This window comes from Octodon degus, unplaced genomic scaffold (genome assembly GCF_000260255.1).
Source record: "Octodon degus isolate 3935 unplaced genomic scaffold, OctDeg1.0 scaffold00016, whole genome shotgun sequence".
In the NCBI taxonomy this organism is placed as follows: Eukaryota; Metazoa; Chordata; class Mammalia; order Rodentia; family Octodontidae; genus Octodon; species Octodon degus.
The window spans coordinates 10620313-10639801 of NW_004524592.1; the positions used below are offsets into that span (position 1 = coordinate 10620313).

Consider the following 19489-nt stretch of genomic DNA (forward strand, 5'->3'; position numbering starts at 1 on the left):
ATGCCAGCCAGCCTCGCCCCTTGGTGGGCTGAGCTGGCCACATACACACACACACACACACACACACACACACACACACACACATAAATAAATAAATAAATAAATAAATTTTTAAAAACAGAAAAAAAGAAAGAAGTAAAGCCATGTTGTTATGTTGAGCTGTAGGGGACTCAAGTCAACAATTTCTGACACTGCCAGTCAAGTGGAAGACCCAATACTATTATGGATTACTGGACTCTTTCAGAATATTTTTGCTGAGTTAACACATCTATAATATTCAAATGATGGAACTAAACAAAAAAGGGGATATATAAATGAATGTCCATTTTGTATCTGTGTATTCAAAATGGTTAGGATAGATATATAGTTACATCTCTTAATGAATAGAGGGATTTGTTATAATAGTATTTGTGAATAGGATATCATGTTTGCATCTTATACAGCAAATAACCACTAGGAAGACAGTATGCAATGTGTTAATTACTGAAAATGTCCTATCAATTTGACTTGAAACGGTCTCATTGCTATTTGTCTGTCAATAAAATTATGGAAAAAAATAAAAAAGAAAAGAAATGAAAAGTAAAATAAAATTTAAAAAGTTTGAAGTTTCTTATTTTGCACAGTTACTCAGACCTGCCCTCTGTTAACTTTGTTTCCTGTCATATGCACTATGGTGGCACAAAAGATGCAGAATTGGAAGTGAGCATGTGGGAACTGGTTCCACAGATTACTAGCTATTTGCGAGTGCACTCTGTATATATTTTAATTATTGCCTTTACTAATTTAGACTTATCTTTATAAGGGATATTGGGGAAAGCTTAGCCTTCTAAAGTGTGATTTCATAGCACACCACACATGTCTAGATCTGAGAAGCTGCAAAAAAAACCTCAATGTCCCAATCATCAAAAACAACTCTGATGAAAAGCCTTATTAATGTCCTTCAGAAACTTGTATTTTAACCTTCATTATCTGGAATCCCTGCCTCGATATTTTTTTCCTTCCCAGCAGGAAGCCCACTCTAAATTGTATGTAATTCTGATACATTCTGCTTCATATTGACATATTTCAAGCAATGTATTTAAAGACTACTGGAACAGAATATAAATCTGCACAGGAAAATCAGAGAAGTTCTAAGATAAAAACTACATTCAACACAACCAACTTGGCATTCACTGGTTAATTTAAAAATCCACTAAAGGAGGAGACTTGATGTTTAAGTATAAATTAAGTTGTCATTCTTAAAATGTAAATGCATCAAGCACTTGAGTACAGTCTGCTAATTAAAATTTCAAGTTGTCATTTTAGCATGTAACACAACTTTATGACTCTACTAATCTAATTTTGCCCTCCACAAAGTACAAGGACTTAACAGTACAAGGCAATCTCAAGTCTTGCTCCAATATTTTTTACAAGTTTTTCACCCACATTTGACTTCTAAGCATTTTTATAGATTCTCATCTTTATAAAGTCTTTCCAGAAATGCAACTTCATTTTCATAAAAAACTACGCTTAGCATATGCAATTTTTAGAATTAAATTACATAACTATGACAAAAATAACAACTGGTCCAAACAGTTGGGACAGTATGGCAACAATGTTGAAGTCAGAACTTCCCAGTTCATAAGAACCAACAGGACATGTTATTGTCTACATCCGAAATCAACTATCTCACTCTGGTAGCTTGAAATCAACTATAGTGGGAATATTTAAACAACTGAGATTCGTAAATGTAAGTCCCACCACTGAGTAGGGATTGTTAAAGTGCACTGGCACACCAACAGCATTAGGCAGAGTGGCACATAACCACTGACCAAGATGCTTCTGCACGTTCTACGCTTTGTTTGAGACATGCCATGGGTGAAGGCTAAGGAAAATATAATTCAGAGAGTTTCTATTTTATTTTCAAGATGAGCAAATGGAAAGGAATGATTGCTTTACATATTTCTGTACAATGTTACTGAAATGTCATATTCAATCATTTTACTTCTACAGATGTAACACAGATTATTCACCTATCCATTATTTAACAAAATAAATCACTGGTTAAAGACAGGTTTTCTATCTATATCTTTATTATATGTTTATCTCCTATAATTACATTTATCACAAATAATAAGTTAAAAATAATATGTTAGCAGCACATTGGCATGGAATAAAACATGGAATTGGTGACCAGACATAGACGAAGAAAGCAGAGGATGAGAGTGTTACATGAGAACAAATAAAAACGTGAAATACCTAAAGCTATTAATTATAATCATTATTTAGTGGAGGAAAACCACAGAACTAAGAGAACTCTACAAACCTCAGAGTCTTTGAACACCAAGAAATAAATCAAGACATTTAATATCGCCAACACATAAAGTATCTGAATATCTTGGTTTAATAAGTAATAGACAACAAATTAAGGTGTAAATAGGCTATTTTCTTAAGTAGGCTAGTGAGTGTAAAACCCACCAATTCTATATTCTTACCGTTTTGTGATCATTAACAATCATAAGCTCCAAATATTTCATTTCTTCAAATACACCACGAGATGGCTGAAGAAAATAAAAATATATTATCAGAACCGGGACTGATATAAATATCTCTAATATTTCTGTTAAGTCATGGATCAACTTTGACTATCAGAACCCTACACTGCCTACTTTCACAAACACTATAAGAAACTTGGTCGGGAAAATTGTTTTGCAAGGCAACTCTAAAATATTGAAGAACATTCAAGACAAGGACTGTGTTTCCTTACCTATTAATGAGTACTCATTAAGAGATGAAACTCTTGCAGTTATGGAACATCTATATGTAAAATTATTTTAGAGTAAATGTATTAGCATAATATTGTTAAAATAAATAAATATCAGGGCTAGCAAGATAGCTCAGTAGACTAAGCACCTGTTGAGACAAGCACAGGGACCTGGGTTCAATCCCCGGTACAACATGCCATGCCCCACCCACCGGTGGCTGGGGTTACACCAGTACTGAGTCTGGGCATGGTGGTGAATGCCTGTAATCCCAACGCTGGGGAGGCTGAAAACAGGAAGATCACTACGAGTCCAAGCTCCGTAATGAGACCCTGTACCAAGTACATAAAAGTAAATAAAATAAATAAATATCAATTTCTTTGAAAAATGCACCAATTCTTATCTATACAACTTTGGGGGGGGGGATTTCTTGTGTTTTGTTTTGTTTTGTTTTGTTTTGTTTTGTTTTGTTTTGTTTTGTTTTGTTTTGTGGTACTGGAGATGGAACTCGGGACCTTGTGCTTGCAAGGCAAGTGCTTACACCACTGAGTTATCTCCCTAGCCCACAACTTTTAAAAGGAACAAATACTGGGAATTATTATATTCTAAATTCTTCTGAATTTTAATCATTATTAGATAATTCTGTAAGAGTTAGCAGCAAGTATTTCTTTTTAGTAGTTGAAAAATTAACAGTGGCAACTTTATTTTTATGTAGAGAATTACTGGTCAGTTCATGGAAGAGCTATACTGAAAGGAAACCCTATAAAAAACTTACTACATATAACTGGCCTTTCAAGAGTAAACAAAAAAAGATCTCTAACTATCAACAACAACAAAATGCACCTATAAAGCCAGCAGAGACTTGTAAAACAGAAGATGATTTAACCTTGAACTAAGTTTTTTTTAATTAATTTTATTGAGAAGGAAATAGCAATGAGTTTCAAAACAGGTTAGTAGAACAGTTCCAATAATTAATATGTTGCATACTGCTGTCTTTGTAAGAACTAAGTTTTTTTAATAGATTGCAAATTGAAAATAAATTATTTACAAACATAAATGAATATAACAAAAAAAACTGTCCAAAATAAAAATGAAGAAAGAATTTACAGATCAAGAACTAAGTTTTTGATGGCTGATATTCTAATATTTTTTACACACAAAATATACATTCAGCAAAACATTATCTAAAATGTGCAATTTCTACTCCAATTACTTATTAAGTTATCTAGGAAATTACTGTGCAAATATATAAACCACAGAATTAATTCTTAGTTAGACGGCATTCACCATGTAATTACTAAACAGTCCCCATCATTATCACTTTCTCACTTATTACAAAAAAGAATAGGAATGTAACTTTAGTTACAAAGACCCTATTCTCATACCAGTATATGCGAGGTATGTGACAACTGCTGAGGAGGTAACACAGTCTTTATTTAGTAATTGTTGTATCGCTAAGGGTCAGATTCATTCTGTTCTGAAAAACATATCTGGTTTCAAAGGATGGCATAACCAACTTTTTTTAAGAGAACAACAAATAGTAAAAAAAAATTAATAAAAACAAAAAGCAAAAAAAATTATAAATACAGATTCACCAAATAAAATAGAAATTCAACAATAGTTGTCATATTTCACAATATTTTCTTCAAAAAAGAAAAAAAAAGTATGCATTAACTGCTCCTTTCATTAGACAAGAGAAATCAGCAGCACAAGTATGCAAGCTATTCTGTATGTATACATAAATATATCTTTTCTCTTCTTTCTTTGTCCATTTCCTGATCCCAGTTTTTCCTTCCCTTTGAACAGATTCTTTCCCTAACACAGTATCTACTGTACATTTCAGATTTTATTTATTCTTTCAGATTCTTACACTAGTGAGACAATATGATATTTAATAAAGGGGTCTGATCTATTTCACTTATGAGTATGGTCTCTAGTTGCCTCCACTTATCTATAAAAGTCTCAAGTCTATCTTTTTATTTTGTAGCTAAATAATATACTGCATTTTGCAAAAATACCACATCTTTTTAACGAACTTTAAATTTGAAAGAAATACAAATAAATATGATTAATCAGCATTTTAAAATCTACCTCTTTCCCCTAAATTTTTGTGGACAGAAATATTTTACATGATGTTATGTCACTCCCTACCAAAAAAAATTGTGTTGTATTTTCAATAGGAAAAAATACTATAATTTTAGTAATAAAACACTTTGAAAATAGAGCTAAAACACTCTATCCTCTCCCTCCCTTCCTTCCTTCACCCCCCCACCCCCACTTGCCTCCCCTTTAGGGATAGAACCCAGGGTCTTCACACTGAGCTACATTCCCAGCCCTGTTTTTAATTTTTTAACACAAGGTCTCATTTAATTCCCCTGAGTTGCCAAAACTGGGTTTCAACTTCCATTCTCCTGCCTCAGCTCCCCAAATGCTGGGATTGCAGGTGTGCATTACTAAAACAAGTCATTCTTAATATGACATCAAAGTTCATGGGCCACTGTAATCAATTCACATCTCTAATTTGAATGAATAGAAAGCCTGCACTCCTAAGGCTCAAGTGTTGGCCTTTTCGCTTGTCATTCTGATTTGAAGAGAGAATTCCACAAATGTGAGCTGTGCTCAAGACACTTAGATACTGAGTGGTGATGGGCTCACAACTACAACAGCTCACACTCACACTGGCTGCTCTCTTCCTTCTCTTCAGCCACTGTAACTCAGAGAGAAAGGGCCACTGGTCGCTGCTTTCCATACCTGGGTAAGAGAAAAATGAACAAAATGCACACTTTGCTGCATTTCATTGAAAGGATTTTTTAAAACAGTCCATGAGGGAACAGCAGCATCGATAATGTACATCATCACAAAACCAAGACAAATTAAGATGATGAAAGGACACTAGTCATGAAACATTTCACATTCCCGTGGTCATACACTTCAAGTATGAGATTTTCTTCCCAACACCATGAAAAACATGAGCTGTTCAAATTCCATTAGGTGTATGTTTGACCTACATCTACCTAAATATCCAAAAGTTTGAGACAATCATACTATGCTTAATTAGTTTAGAGTTTTAAAAACATATGATACAAGATTTTTGCATAAATGAGCAGAGACTTCTGGCTCTAACATACAGAGAAAGCATTTCATATCCCCACTATCCAAAGAAGCCTTTTCTCACACTGGCCTGCATCAGATGTCTCAGATAGCTCACAGAGAAGCAACACAAGCCAGCTGCAGAGTAGGACTCCAAGAGAGGTTAAGGAAAAACCCGTCGCAAATTGCTCCTCTAAACTTGGCTGCGCCCTCTGGCTCCCAAAGCAGCTTTAGTCTGGGGCATTAACTCCAGGTTGTCCATGAAACCCCTCTTCTCGCTCATGATGTGGAAGGCTTGCCACACTCCGTTGCCACCTCACACTTCTCCCCCAGATTGCGGATGAATTCCACGTCCCCACAGGCCTATGTAGACACAGAGTGCCAGCGAGTTCCTACAACTTCAGGTGGAATGGCTATTTGAATTAGAACTTACTGAGGTTTTTCATTTCCTTAGAATACTGTCCCACCAAGATTTTCTGGATTATATGTGGTCGCCCTGTGTTTTTCTGCAACACAAACAGTGGTAGGGAATGAAAAAGCAAGACATGAACAAGTCCTTGTGCAACAGTGTTAGAACTTTATCTAATGTCTCGCCCAAAACAGGAGCATTTATACGTCAAACTTTTAACTCTCAAAAGTGAAGTGTCTTATTGAAATATTAATTTTAAATAAAATACAGCATCCTTCACTTGCCCCAGTTTAAATAAAATAATTTTGTCAGTTGTTCTTAAATCTTAGTTTTCTTCAAGAAAGAGACAAAAAAGCTATTAGAATATGAAAAATGCTGAATCATGTTCAAGATGCAAATTTTTTAAAAACAAAAGACCAATTTCTGCCATCCATCAAATTGGGTAAGATTTTTAAAATATAATACCCTTAGCCAATTACAGTTGCAAGGCAAAAAACACTCTCATACATTATGGAATGAAATTTATAGCACAGTCTGAGAGAGTTAACAATGTCTATTAACAACACTAAAAAATAATCTTATCTTATGAGCTGAAAATTATACGTTTAGAAATGATTTATTACTGTTATTATTACTATAGCTCCCATTAGTGAATATACAGTATGCCCTAGACAATGTGTGTAGACATATTACCCAATTTATTCTTTATAAGAACTCCACAGAGTACATATTTATCTCTATTTGACAATTAAAGATAACTGAGATGTCAACAGATATATTACTAAATTAAATTATGTTATAAAATAAGGACCTCCAAATTTATTTTAAAATACACATGGAAATACAAATAATATATCATTGAAGAACTAGAAGAATGTATACTAATAGGTGAAGGGAAGTTATCTTGGGAGATGGAAAAAGTGATTAATTTCTACTTAATTGTTTTTTTTTCCTTTCTAAATTTCCTGTAACATATTAATTTTATAAATCAGAAAAATAATTATAAAAAGAACACTTTAAATATATGACACAATAATCTAAAATGTTGTTAGTTATTTTTTGCTTGACGGAGAGCATAAATTCTCATTAAAAGCATACCATCCTAAAAAAGTATTCCATCCATATTGCTTACTATTATGAAGTATACTAAAATTAATCACAATAATATGAATGTCAAAAATTCTAAATTCAGTTATAGTAATCTCTTAATTCTGGTAACAGGTAAAAAAATACCTAGAGTAATGAAATTCTCAAATGGCTCAGCAGCATATTTTTTAAAACCAACTAAATGAAAATTTCAAGCACTGTTCTCTCCTTCTGCCCATGGCAAGGATGAGAACAAATGATAAAGTGAACAAAAAGCAGGCAGTAGGAAAGAGGGAAGGCAAAAAGAGAAGCTGGTGTGCATGTCCTAATCAGCCCCTGAACAATATAAAGACATCTACAACAATATAAAAGCAATTTATAACATTATTAAGATACATTTATATTTTTCAAATAGTTTAAACGACACTATAACATTCATTTTATGAATGAACTGCATCTGAAAATTTTCTCTCATTAGTAATACAATGAAAAAATTATCTCATTTATGTATTTTTTAAACTTTAGGGTCTAAATAAGTATTACTTTACTTTTTTTGGTTTTATCTCCAGTAGCTTTTCAGGAGGTAATAAAGTCATTAATCAAACCCAAAGTCATATTTTTTGCTGAATGAATCCAACAACTTTACTGTTAATAAGTTATTTATCCACTAGTGGAGTAAGGGGTAAAGAATCAAAATGTCTTAAACTAGGCTGGGTTGTTTTAATGTCTCGTAATTTTTATAGTTACTAGTTAAGAAAATGAAACATTCATTCAAACAGCCATTTATAATTTAGTGACTTTTCCGTTTCAATTTTTTTTTTAAGATAGAGTTTTAGTAAGTAACACAGGCCAGCCTTGAACTGACTCACATAGCCCAGGCTGGCCTTGAATTCACAGCAATTCTCCTGCCCTTGCCTCCCTGCCTCAAATTTGGAATTTATCCCTCATTCTTAAAAACACTGTACAACTGAGAAAATTAATGTCTATTTGTTCAACTGTTCCAAAATTTATTTTATCCACATTTGAAGTCTCGAAAGATTTAAAAACTGCTTTCTTCTCCCTATCAAATAATTACGGCATTCTGATCACTTACCATTCTTAGAAATAGTCTTCCCATTACCAGCTCCTTTCACTGGTCTGACTTTGCTAGGTCTTCATCTCCTACCATTTTCCCCCTCATTCATCCCTTTCGGGCCTAAGCAAGTACCCCAGTTCCTTGAACACAGTAAGACACATCTACCTCAGGACATTCCCATTTGCCCATTCCCAGGAATGTTCTTCCAGCTCTCTGATTTCCTTAGTTTTTATTCAAAAACCCACCTTCTCTGTGGCCTTTCCTACCAATACACATAAAAATGTACATCTCCTCTCCATTTTCCTGGTTTCATTTTTTTCTCATTAACTAGTATCATTATCTAAAATATCCTACTATATGTAATTCCTTATTCACCCTGTACATTCTGTATCTGCCCTTGCGGACTAGAAGCTCCATGAGGTCCAGGTTCTACATCTGCTTTGTCACTAATATACACATAGCACTTCAAATGCTACCCAGCAAGTAGTAAGCCCTCGGTATAATATTTGATGAATATATACCAAATTTTAAGTTTGGTTGCTTTCTACTCATAAGCAACAATACTAGACTATCTGAGACTTCTTTTCTGGGCCACTGGTATGACTCAACATTACTTTCTTCCCTATCTTGAAAGTAAACACTGTATCAGTAATCATAGGTGAGCCTGTAAATTTCCCCGCTAAATATTTTTATACCAATATAAATCAAATACATTCTTTTAGTCATATAAGTATTTAAGGAGGACAGTGAGAAGGAAAGCTACTTTAAGAAGAATCTGTCCCCTGCAAAGCCAATGTCCTCGCTCCTCACTCTGCAGACTGAAAACACTGACTTCACTTCCTGCAGTGTAAGTGTGATGCTTCTCATCTATGGGTTTGGCATGAGCAACTTCTAGCTTCAAAACACATGGTACGGAGCCAGGGAGACAGCTCGGTAGAATAAGCACCTGCCTGGCAAATATAAGGGCCTGAGTTCAATCCCCAGTTCTGAAAAAAAAAAAGAATGCAAGCCCCAAAACTCATGGTACCGTTCCAAGTTTGACATAAGGTAGCACGCATAAACACATGTTGCAATCTATGCTTATGTTCTCTTTACTGTTCAAAGGTAAAGACACGTGACAAGCTGAGCACCATAAGGAAACAGGTATGGCAGACTCACTTCATCATGGACCAGCTCCAGCGGCTCTATCATATACACGGAGGAGTTGTCTTCAAACATACCACTGCAACACAAGAGACCACATGGGAGAGAGTTACCAAATACTGCACATGGCCAGAAATAGCAAGAAAACATCATGATTATGTCTTTTAAACAAGGAGTATAAGTGAACCCCTAGCTTTATACTGACTCAAACCTAATCCAGGTAGCTATGTGGACTCCTACCATGGCCCAGACCTCTACTAGAGAGCCCACAGGCTACAAAAAGTGTGAAAGTATACACCAATAGCATATCAATGATAATTCGTTTCCAATGTAAAGTAGACAGATTGGAGCACTAATTGGAGATAAGATTACTCATACAATGACAGTATCTTGGGTTATTACAGAATTGTGTACAACTAGTACAAATTTTCTAGTTATATGGAGGCAAATCTAGTCTGATCCAGATGAGAACAAACAGGTCCTTGGTATAATCAATCTAAAACCATCTGATTCTGAAGAAACAAACAGAAGTATCTTTGTAAGTTCTGAATCTCCAAAATGCAGTATGATTTTATGTCATACAAGTCACATTTCACTTTAAGAGGTGTGAGGGTTTTCTTATAAAGTATAAAAAAGTTTCCAGATCCTTTTTCAACACATAGGGAAACTAGGTCTTCATATACGGTGCTACTGTGTTTGTGTCCAAAAGGTGCCTGAAGATTTTATTTTTAGATCCTGCCTGCAAAGCAGTGCACGAGACCCTCTTTGCCAGCCCACTCTCACCTAGGTAACTGCTAGCTACACTTAGATCTACTCCAGGGAATCCCAGGGCCCTTCTCACTCTCTTTTTTTGCTTCCTGGCTATGGTGCTAGAGGTTTTCTTACACTAAGGACACCCAGCAAAACAAGACCAATCAGTTACAGACAGGCACATCTAAGACTGTGTGCTCAAAGAAGCCTTTTCTCTTTATAATTGACTATCTCAGATATTTTGTTATAGTAACAGAAAGCTAACTAATATACCTCCAGTCTTCTCCAGCCCTTTTATAACACCTATTAAAATGACACTTCAATATTGATCTGGGTAATCCTTTGTTTAATCTCTGAGTCTCTTCAAAACTCTTAAGTGCTCCAGAAGGGACTTTGCCTTGCTGTGAACAACTCCATATCTAGTTCCTAACACAGAACTGGTGCAGAGGAGTCACTGAGGTAATTATGTGGGGGAAGACAGAAGGACTGAATGGATGAAAGCAAGCCTGGAGGGAAGAGGACCCGAGAGACTCCCACATACTGCAGTCCATTGCATGTCGACAGAGCCACCTTGGAGTCTCTGACACCCCTGATGCTTCCATGATAGTAACAGTGTTCTCCGCCCTGCAAAGAAGAAGGTTTGGTGTTTATATTTTATGCATTGGGGGTTACTATATTGTTATATAAAGAAAAAAATACAAGGATAATAATATACATGCAATACATATTAATAATCCTAGAAACTCCTATTTGAAATTATGATTATGGTTACCTAATTTTTAAATTTTCCATAAGAAGCATGTATGTGTTAAATTTAAAGAAAAGGCTTTAAAGGAAATGCTGCCAACATAAATGGTGAAAATGATGCACATTTCTTCAGCAGACCTTATATAAGTAGATACCAGGCACTGCCACACACCGTTTTCTTTCTCCCTGCCTCCCCTCACCAAGACAATCACTTCTAACTCTCCACACTGTGTGTTTTGGTGTCTGCCTGTGTATTTTTGAATGGAATGTTTATCCTGCTATTTCCAGAAATCATCTTTCTGAGATAGGATCATAGAAACCCCTCTGGTCCCAGATACATTCCAGTGCACATCACTGGTTTTGGGCTACATTGCTAGTTTGTATTCATATTATGACTCTGCAAATATTGTTCACAGCTGTGCTACTATAATTACATTTTCTTTTTTGCTCCATCTTTAAATTTTTAAGTTTTATTTTCTTGATTAGTTTTCCATGTAGTTAATTAACACTTACAGATCCCTATTGTCCTGCCTGCAAAGCAGAGCCCTGCGAGCACTCTGAAACTCCTCAATAAGGTCAAACACCAGGTACTGTGTCCCGCCCAGTGTTCCTGGATACACCTCCATTCCTTTCCCTCTCAGGCTCCGGTCTGTCTGCCACTTTCACAGCTCTGCGCACAGCTTCCATTCGGGATTTCTCCAAAGCTTCGCCTTCTCTACCTGGCTTCTCTATTGGACCCCACTGACCCATGTCCTCTCCATCATGATCCCCAAACTCCCTTTTCTCAGAGGCACAAATATTCTAGCATTTTCACTGTAAAACATCTGTGGAAGATAAGTTTGATGAGAACTTGTTTGGAAGGAGCACCTTTTCAATCTCCACAGCACTTCCCCCCGCCCCCCAACTGGTGATTGAACTCAGGCCCTTGCGCTTGCTAGACAAGCGCTTATTCTACTGAGCCATCTCCCCAGCCCCCTCTCTCAGCACTTCTAAGGCCTTAGGTATACTCCTCTGGTTTATAATGCTGCTGTTGAAAATTAGACAACATTGTACTATTAGATACTTCTACTAACTTCACTGCTTCACTTTTAAAAAACTTTAGGAGATCCTATTCAGCATCACTTTCATAAAATCTCATGATGATCCTTAGTTTGGGTCTTTGCTTCCTCACTGCATTGTGCAGTCTTGGGCACCCTCCAATCATTATATAATTCAGTTCTGGGAAGTCATCTGTATTATTTCTCTGATAATTCCCTGTTCTCCATAAGCAAAGATTTTCCCCAGGACTACTAGGGAATGAATGACCACTTGCCTAATGGGGATGGGAGTAAACCAGGGGTTCCTCCCTAGGCAGACTTCAGATAGACAAATAGCCTTAAATTGGAAGTAACTTGTTCTGCCAGTGTTCCACAGACAAGGAAACATTTCTAATACATCTTAACTTGATTAGTAAGTGATGTCTTACAACCCAAGTAGCACTCGATGCAGAATGTCACATGACCACAACTGAGCCAATGGTTCCTCTTTCTCCCTACCTCCCTTTCCCTTTCCTTCTCCCTCTTCCTCTCCTCTCTCCACCCCATCCAAGACTGTAGGTAATCATCTCCAGGAGGCAAGAGGTTACAGAGGAGATCTCGTCTGCAGATGAGGAGGAGAAAAAGGTGGAGGAATATTTCACTTCAAATGAGATTACGGACATTTGTGAAATGAGTGAAACAGTACAGACTTTTGTAGAAAAGCACCACCAAAACAAGGCTGCAGCAGTCCAAACAGTGAATCTGCTTAACAACAATACAATGTAAACATTTCCTTGAAATCCTCAAAAGCAAGGATAGGTTCCTTGCTAAAGTTGCACAAAAGGAGAAAGATTCCATTGAGCCAGTAGAGAGCAGTGATCCGTTCTGCATAGTGAAAGTCATCTTACACAAGAATCCTCTCTCTCAGATCCCTCATACCAGCCATGAAGACTTTCAAATGTAAGTGCAGGCTAATTTGTTTATTTTCATTATATTCTGTATTTTCTATATTATCTTATATTACATTCATTTTATATGAATATTTTTTGGGTTGTGGAATGAATCATCTGAGTTTCCATTAGTTCCTATGGGGAAATTCACATTTGGACTTTGGACCACAAGCATATTTCATATATATGTTTCATTAGATAGATGTGTGTATACATAGATGTGTGTATACATATATTGTTTTCAAATAGCAAACTTGCATTAAATATTGATTTGCATGTAATATGCCAAGGGTTTTTTTGTGTGTGTATTTGACTCTGGTACTTAAAAAGACAAATGGTGGGGCCAGGGAGATGGCTCAGTGGAATAAGCGCTTCCCCAGCAAGTGCAAGGGCCTGAGTTCAAACCCTGGTTCTGCAAAAAAAAAAAAAAAAAGACAAATGGTATCATACATCTCAGCAATCTGACAAGCCAGGTCAGTACCCAGCCATTACATTTCGATTCTTCACATGGTCCTAAAAACAACCACAAGAAACTGCACCTCCCATCAACTTGTTATGGTACACTCACCAAAAAGCTACATCAAAGGATTATTAGAAGTAAGCACATATGGCTCAGGTCAACAACTTCTGACATTGCCAGGCCTGCAGATGACCCACTACTATTATGGACTACTGGACTATATTGGAATATTTTGCTGAACTCATGCACCTACAATATTTAAATGATAATGGAATACGCTTCCCTGACAGAACTAAACAAAAAAAAGGATACAAATGAATGACCATTTTGTATCTATATATTCAAAATAGGATAGATATACAGCTACATTCTCTTAATTCAGTGAATAAGAAGATTTGTTCTAATAGTGTTTGTGGACAGGATGTCACGTCTGCATCTTGTACAATGAATAACCACTTTGACAACATTGTGCAATGTATTTATTATTGAAATTGTCCTACTGATTGGCTTTGAAACTGTCTCATTGCTATTTGTTTCTCAATAAAATTATTTTTTAAAAAAAGAGAGAAAAAAATAAGCATATAGGGGCTGGGGAGATGGCTCAGTAGAGTAAGTGCTTGCCTGGCAAGCGCAAGGGCCTGAGTTCAATCCCCAGCTCCAAACAAAAAAGAAAAAGTAAGCATATAACAAATATGCCTATTTACCTGATTTTTTGGAGAAAAGCTGAAGGATTTCCAGATTTTCCTGAAAATATTCTTTCTCCATAAAATATCGAGTCCTTTCTTAGATCTAAGTTTCATTCACTTACACTGGAAAATGAAGGTTAGTGCCCTCTGGCTACCAAGGTCATTGTCACCTGTTCGAGTACGGTGGACCATCATGCCAAGGGAATGGCTGAGTTCCCAGTGCATGGAAATGTGCAGTACCATGTTTTCTGGACCTTTAGCAGACTAAAAATAACATCTAAGCACTGATGTTTATCATAATAAAGAAAGCTTTAATATCTAAATTGTGCAGTTATATTAAGCACCATGAGCAATTCAGTAGTTTCTAATTTACTTTTAGCATTAGATTTTCTGAGTTTCTTATTAAATTTATGCCAAATTTTTAAGGAATATTACATAATAATACTATTTGGCAATTCTCCAAACTCTTGTGACTTCTGCTGTAAAGTAGTATCTTGAAGCATTTTATATAAACTAAACCCTGAGAACAAGGAGGCAACTCCTCTTGGTGACAAGCGTAATAGCAGTGGGGCAGTGCAGACAGGCAACCAGGGGGCCTCACTCCCAGGGAAAGTGAATGGTCAGCTCCAGAGTGTCCACATAGGATTCAGCCACCCTGCAAAATCACTACCCAACTGTGACCCCAGGGATCAGGCACTAAATGCTAAAAGGAGGGGCTAGGGAGATAGCCTGGTGGTCTAGGTGCCTGCCTGGCAAGCGCAAGGACCTGGGTTTGATTCCCCGATACCACATGCCATACTGGCCCTAGAACTCCAAGTGTGCCAGGCCGGCCACCAAAACCAGGTGTGATGGTGTGTGCCTGTAATCCCAGTGCGGGGAGGCTGAGGCAGGAAGATCACTACAAGTCCGAGATGCATAGCAAGACCTTATATCAAATAAATTAATAAAAGATTTTTTTAAAAATGCTAAAAGGCTCTGCAAACAACTTCAAAAGCCCATATTGAATCCTCTTTCAGGTTCTCAAGTTAGTGTCTCTTGTTCCAGTTAGAGAGGCTTCTGATTACTCAGGAAGACTGGCCAGTTTTAAGCCACTAGTTGTGGTTACAGATTTGGGATTTGAAATAGGAAGGAAAACCAAGAAGGGTAAATTTGACCCAGGATAGATGCAAGGCTCTGAGTGTTCCCATAAACACCATCCTTTTGGATCAAAAACTTGTCAGTTAATTGAGTTCAGCAAAAACAGCGTCTGATAAAGAACGTAACCCCTAGTCAGAAGTTGAAAGTCCTGGTGAGTCTGTTCCCAAGCTGTCTCAACTAACCACTTTAACACAGCTCAACACTACAAAGCCAATGTACAAACCCTAACTCTGCTCCACCAGGTTGCCAAACCCAGAACCCCACTGGAAGCTGTCACAACTACTCTGCCATGACACCAGGAAGCCATGCATCTCCTAAAGCACCTGCTAATCAGAACGCTGGATATAGCATTTTCTGAGGTTAGTGATAATAACTTGGAGAAGGAAAGAGTTGGTTCTTAATCCTATTGAGCTCAATAGAAATTTCTTAGGGGGTTTTTGTTGGTTTTTTTGTTTGTTTGTTTGTTTGTTTTTGCTGAAGCAGGGATTGAACTCAAGCCCTTGCACTTGCCAGGCAAGTGCTTATTCTACAGAGCTATCTCCCCGGCCCTCATAGTAGAAATTTCTTGATTCTACTCACTTTAATGAAAACAGGACAATCTTCACACCTTCTCAATAGCCACTTAAATTACAGTCACATAATTAATAATGATGTAACTCCCACAAAGACAAAGAGAAGAGAGGAGACAGCAGAAGATATAAGACGAGTCCATAACATTTTAAGACATGGAAAGCAGAGATGAGGTGTGACCCTCCTTTTTTACTTTTATAAGCTAAGTTCTACTGGGGAAAGCCAAAAAGAAGCAAATCAATATTTACTGTCCCAGCTTTGTGTCTATTTAATCAATTTCTCTGCCTCAGTAAAGTTCAATCGGTATGTTTTCATTTTCAGAGCCTAACAACCTTCCATGGCTAACACCTTCACACAAAACCAGGCATTCCTGGTGACCAAGCATTGATATTTTTCAACTGCTTTCTGAAAGTCTGATGAACATCTGAAAGCAAACACAAACTAATGAAAATTTTTAAATTAAGAAAAGTATATGGGAGGATTGCACAGGATATATGCAAATACTACACTGTTTATATCAGGGATGTGAGCATGAGCACCACAGACTGCAGGAGGAGCCTGAGAACGGCTCCTGGAGGACCCCAAGGGATGACTGTACTGGACAGGGTCTTGGGCACACTTTTCATATCTCCTCTGCTCTGAACTGATGACCACTTCCAGCTGAGAATCACACCCACAGTGTCCTACCCCATCTGACAACAATCCCTGCTAAAAAGCCTTCACTGAGAAGTGAGTTGAGCTGAACCATGATAAAGATTCAACAGGGAAATCAGTTAGCAACATGTCACAGTTATGCTGATAAGCAAAAGAGCAAAGATGAGAACAGCAAGTAGAACCCGCAGGGGCAGGTACCTGCATCTAGCTCACTGAGATGTACCACCACCTCCGGCAGCAACTGCACCATAACAAGAGCTAAGCTAGTATTCTCTGAGGTTTTAAAAAATGTATTTATATATATTATACATATATAACATGAAATATATATGTACATATATTTAATAACCTATTACTATAGTCAAGCAAATTAACATGTGTTAACACATGTTATGTTTTGTGACTGTGAGACAAGAGCACCTAAAATCTACTCTCTTAGCAGATTTCTGTCACACGGTGCAATAGTAATTACTGTAGTTCTCATACTGTGTGGAAGCATGTACCTTACATTTATATCCTACATAACTGCAACTTGGTATCCTTTGATCAACAGCTCTCAATGCCCTGCACTGGCTAGTGGTGAGAGTGGAATGTCAACTGACCAGCTTTGGAACCTACCCAGAGAACTCATGGGTCATGGAGGAGTGAGTGGCCTTGGGATCTATGTCTGGTCCCTGGCCCCTCCACTGTGGCACGATGGTCCTTGTCTGCTTCCAGGCCACTGGGAGCTGAGTCGCTTAGCTCTACTATGTCCTCTGCCATGATGTTTCTGCCCTGGAGCCAGTTGACCATGGGTTGTCTCCCCTTAAAATATAACCCAAAGTAAGCCTCTTCTTCAGTTGTGTTAGGTATTTATGTCCCAACAATGGGAAAGCTGACAGATAGACCTGGTGATCCTGGTTTTACTGTTTCTGTGTATAGCTTTCATTTTATGTTGCTTTGTATTTTAGATTCTACATGTAAGTGAAGTACTTTGAAATCTTGCTACAGAATTGTGTATCCTGTATCAGCCTGGGAGTTCAGGATACATATATATAAATAGAGACACATAAAAAACAAGCTGTTACCATTAATTCATTATCTGTTAAACAAGTAAGTTTGGGTTTGTGTGCTGTGTGGAGAAAATGGGTCATTAATAAAGGAAAAGAAATGAACACAAAAAGTAATTGCAATGCTTGTATCTGGTAATCTGAACAACTAATTTGAGGACAACAACATGAAATATAACAGCCATTGTTGAACTCTAGAATTTTGTTTAGTGAAATTCTATATCAAATGGGTTTTTTTCCTATTTTTTACTTCTCTTTAAAAATTTTTTTTAAAAAGTAGGAAAAAAAATCTAATTGCAATGAACACATCTTTTCTTGCCACAGCCGACATATCTTTTCATTGTAAATTTTCACTGCAATCAGTAGGAGGCCAAGAGTATCTTATTAATGACAAGGCCTCCTTTTGGGACCATAAATGACCTCTGGAGGCCAATTAGCTATCCTGCTTCTAGATTTGGTGAGAAGCTGGGATCAGGTTATTGCAGCACAAGAAGTGGCTCAGTGGCTCCCTTGCTGAGTCTAGAATGTTCTTGTGCAGTTGCATCTACCCAGCTTCATGATTCAGCACCTGCAGCGTGCAGGGCCCCAGCCCTGCTGACAGAAGCTGCGGTTTGTGCAAATGCCAGGGAGCATCATCCCCTGACCTAGCACTGCTACTCACTCTGCACAGCACTAAGCTTTAGGGAGCCTCAGTAGCCTTCAGGATGCAGCCTGCAGCAAAAACTGATAAACAGAAAGAACAATAGCCAATATTTTGAACCCATAGCATAGCATTCAAACAAAGACTGAAACATACTTCAAATTACAAATGTGCCCACCGTTAATTGGACAGTTACAAACCCCGAGAAATGCCATGGTCTCCTGGACAGCATTTAAAATGAGATTGCCTGTAAATATTTGTTGAGAGGCTACAGATTGAAACTCCTGGTTCTCCCTGCTGCAGAATTCGGCAGGTCCACACATGAAAGGTGTCACTTTCTGTCTGACACTCTCAGTGGCCATCTCTAGGAAAACACATTCCATGGTGCTCCCCCGCTGTGCTTTGTTCCCGGGTCCTCCCATGCTTACAGCACCCATGGACACTGCCAAATTAAGCTCAGTGGTGTCTGGGTACTATCTAAAAGTCAGATTTTCACCCTGACTAGTAGAGATCACTGTTATTTCTTACATACAAATAATCTCTCCAGTGATTTAATTTAAAACTATTGCTATTTATTGATCCTCCATGAAGAAGAGAAAGTTAATCTCCAACTGAAGGAAACCAAGTGCCCAAAGACCTTATGCTACAATATTTGATGACTTTGGGCCCTGGTTATTTACTCCCTCTTTGCTTCAATTACTTCCTTTGTACAACAATAGTAATATGTAACTCATCAAGCCATTGGGAAGGTCAGGAGTGAGAGTACTTCCCAAATCTTACCCTGCCTTGTCCCTCCTGGACACTACAGTCACTTGCATTAAGCAGTCATTCTAAGAGCCCACACAGTGTTAAGATTCAGAGACTCTGACCATGAGCACCCTGCTGAGCATCTCTAAACTGAAAACCAGGAAGTCTGAAATGTTCCAAAACCTTCTGAGAACCAACATTATACCACAGTGGAAAATTCCACAGTGTTTTAATGCACAAAATTATTTAAAATGTGGTACAAAATTATTTGTAGAGTAAGTGGATACAGTGTATATGAAACATAATGAGTTTTGTGTTTGGACTAGGGTCCCACCCCATAATGTTTGTGAAAATATTCCAAAGTGCCCCCAAAATTCCACTTCTGATCCCAAGCATTTCAGGAAAGGAACACCTACCCTGTACTTTAAGGTGTTGTTATGAAACAATGTAGTTCTTTGTACCACTAAATAAAGTACTATACACCTAGCCCAAACAATATTTTTTTTAATTTTTTTTTTAAATTTTTTATTCATTTGAGA

At 37.3% G+C, this 19489-nt stretch overlaps 1 protein-coding gene across 1 annotated transcript in view; it reads right to left on the minus strand.

Annotated features, from left to right (window-relative positions):
* Positions 1 to 19489, minus strand: part of Adam23 (ADAM metallopeptidase domain 23) — a gene marked incomplete at its 5' end in the record, with an annotated part of 203716 nt that overhangs the window by 65811 nt on the left and 118416 nt on the right. The window contains 5 exons of the mRNA XM_004626726.2: positions 2475 to 2540; positions 5419 to 5492; positions 6265 to 6337; positions 9560 to 9623; positions 10836 to 10918. Coding sequence (XP_004626783.1) covers positions 2475 to 2540; positions 5419 to 5492; positions 6265 to 6337; positions 9560 to 9623; positions 10836 to 10918 — 360 coding nt within the window. The remainder of the gene's footprint in view (positions 1 to 2474; positions 2541 to 5418; positions 5493 to 6264; positions 6338 to 9559; positions 9624 to 10835; positions 10919 to 19489) is intronic.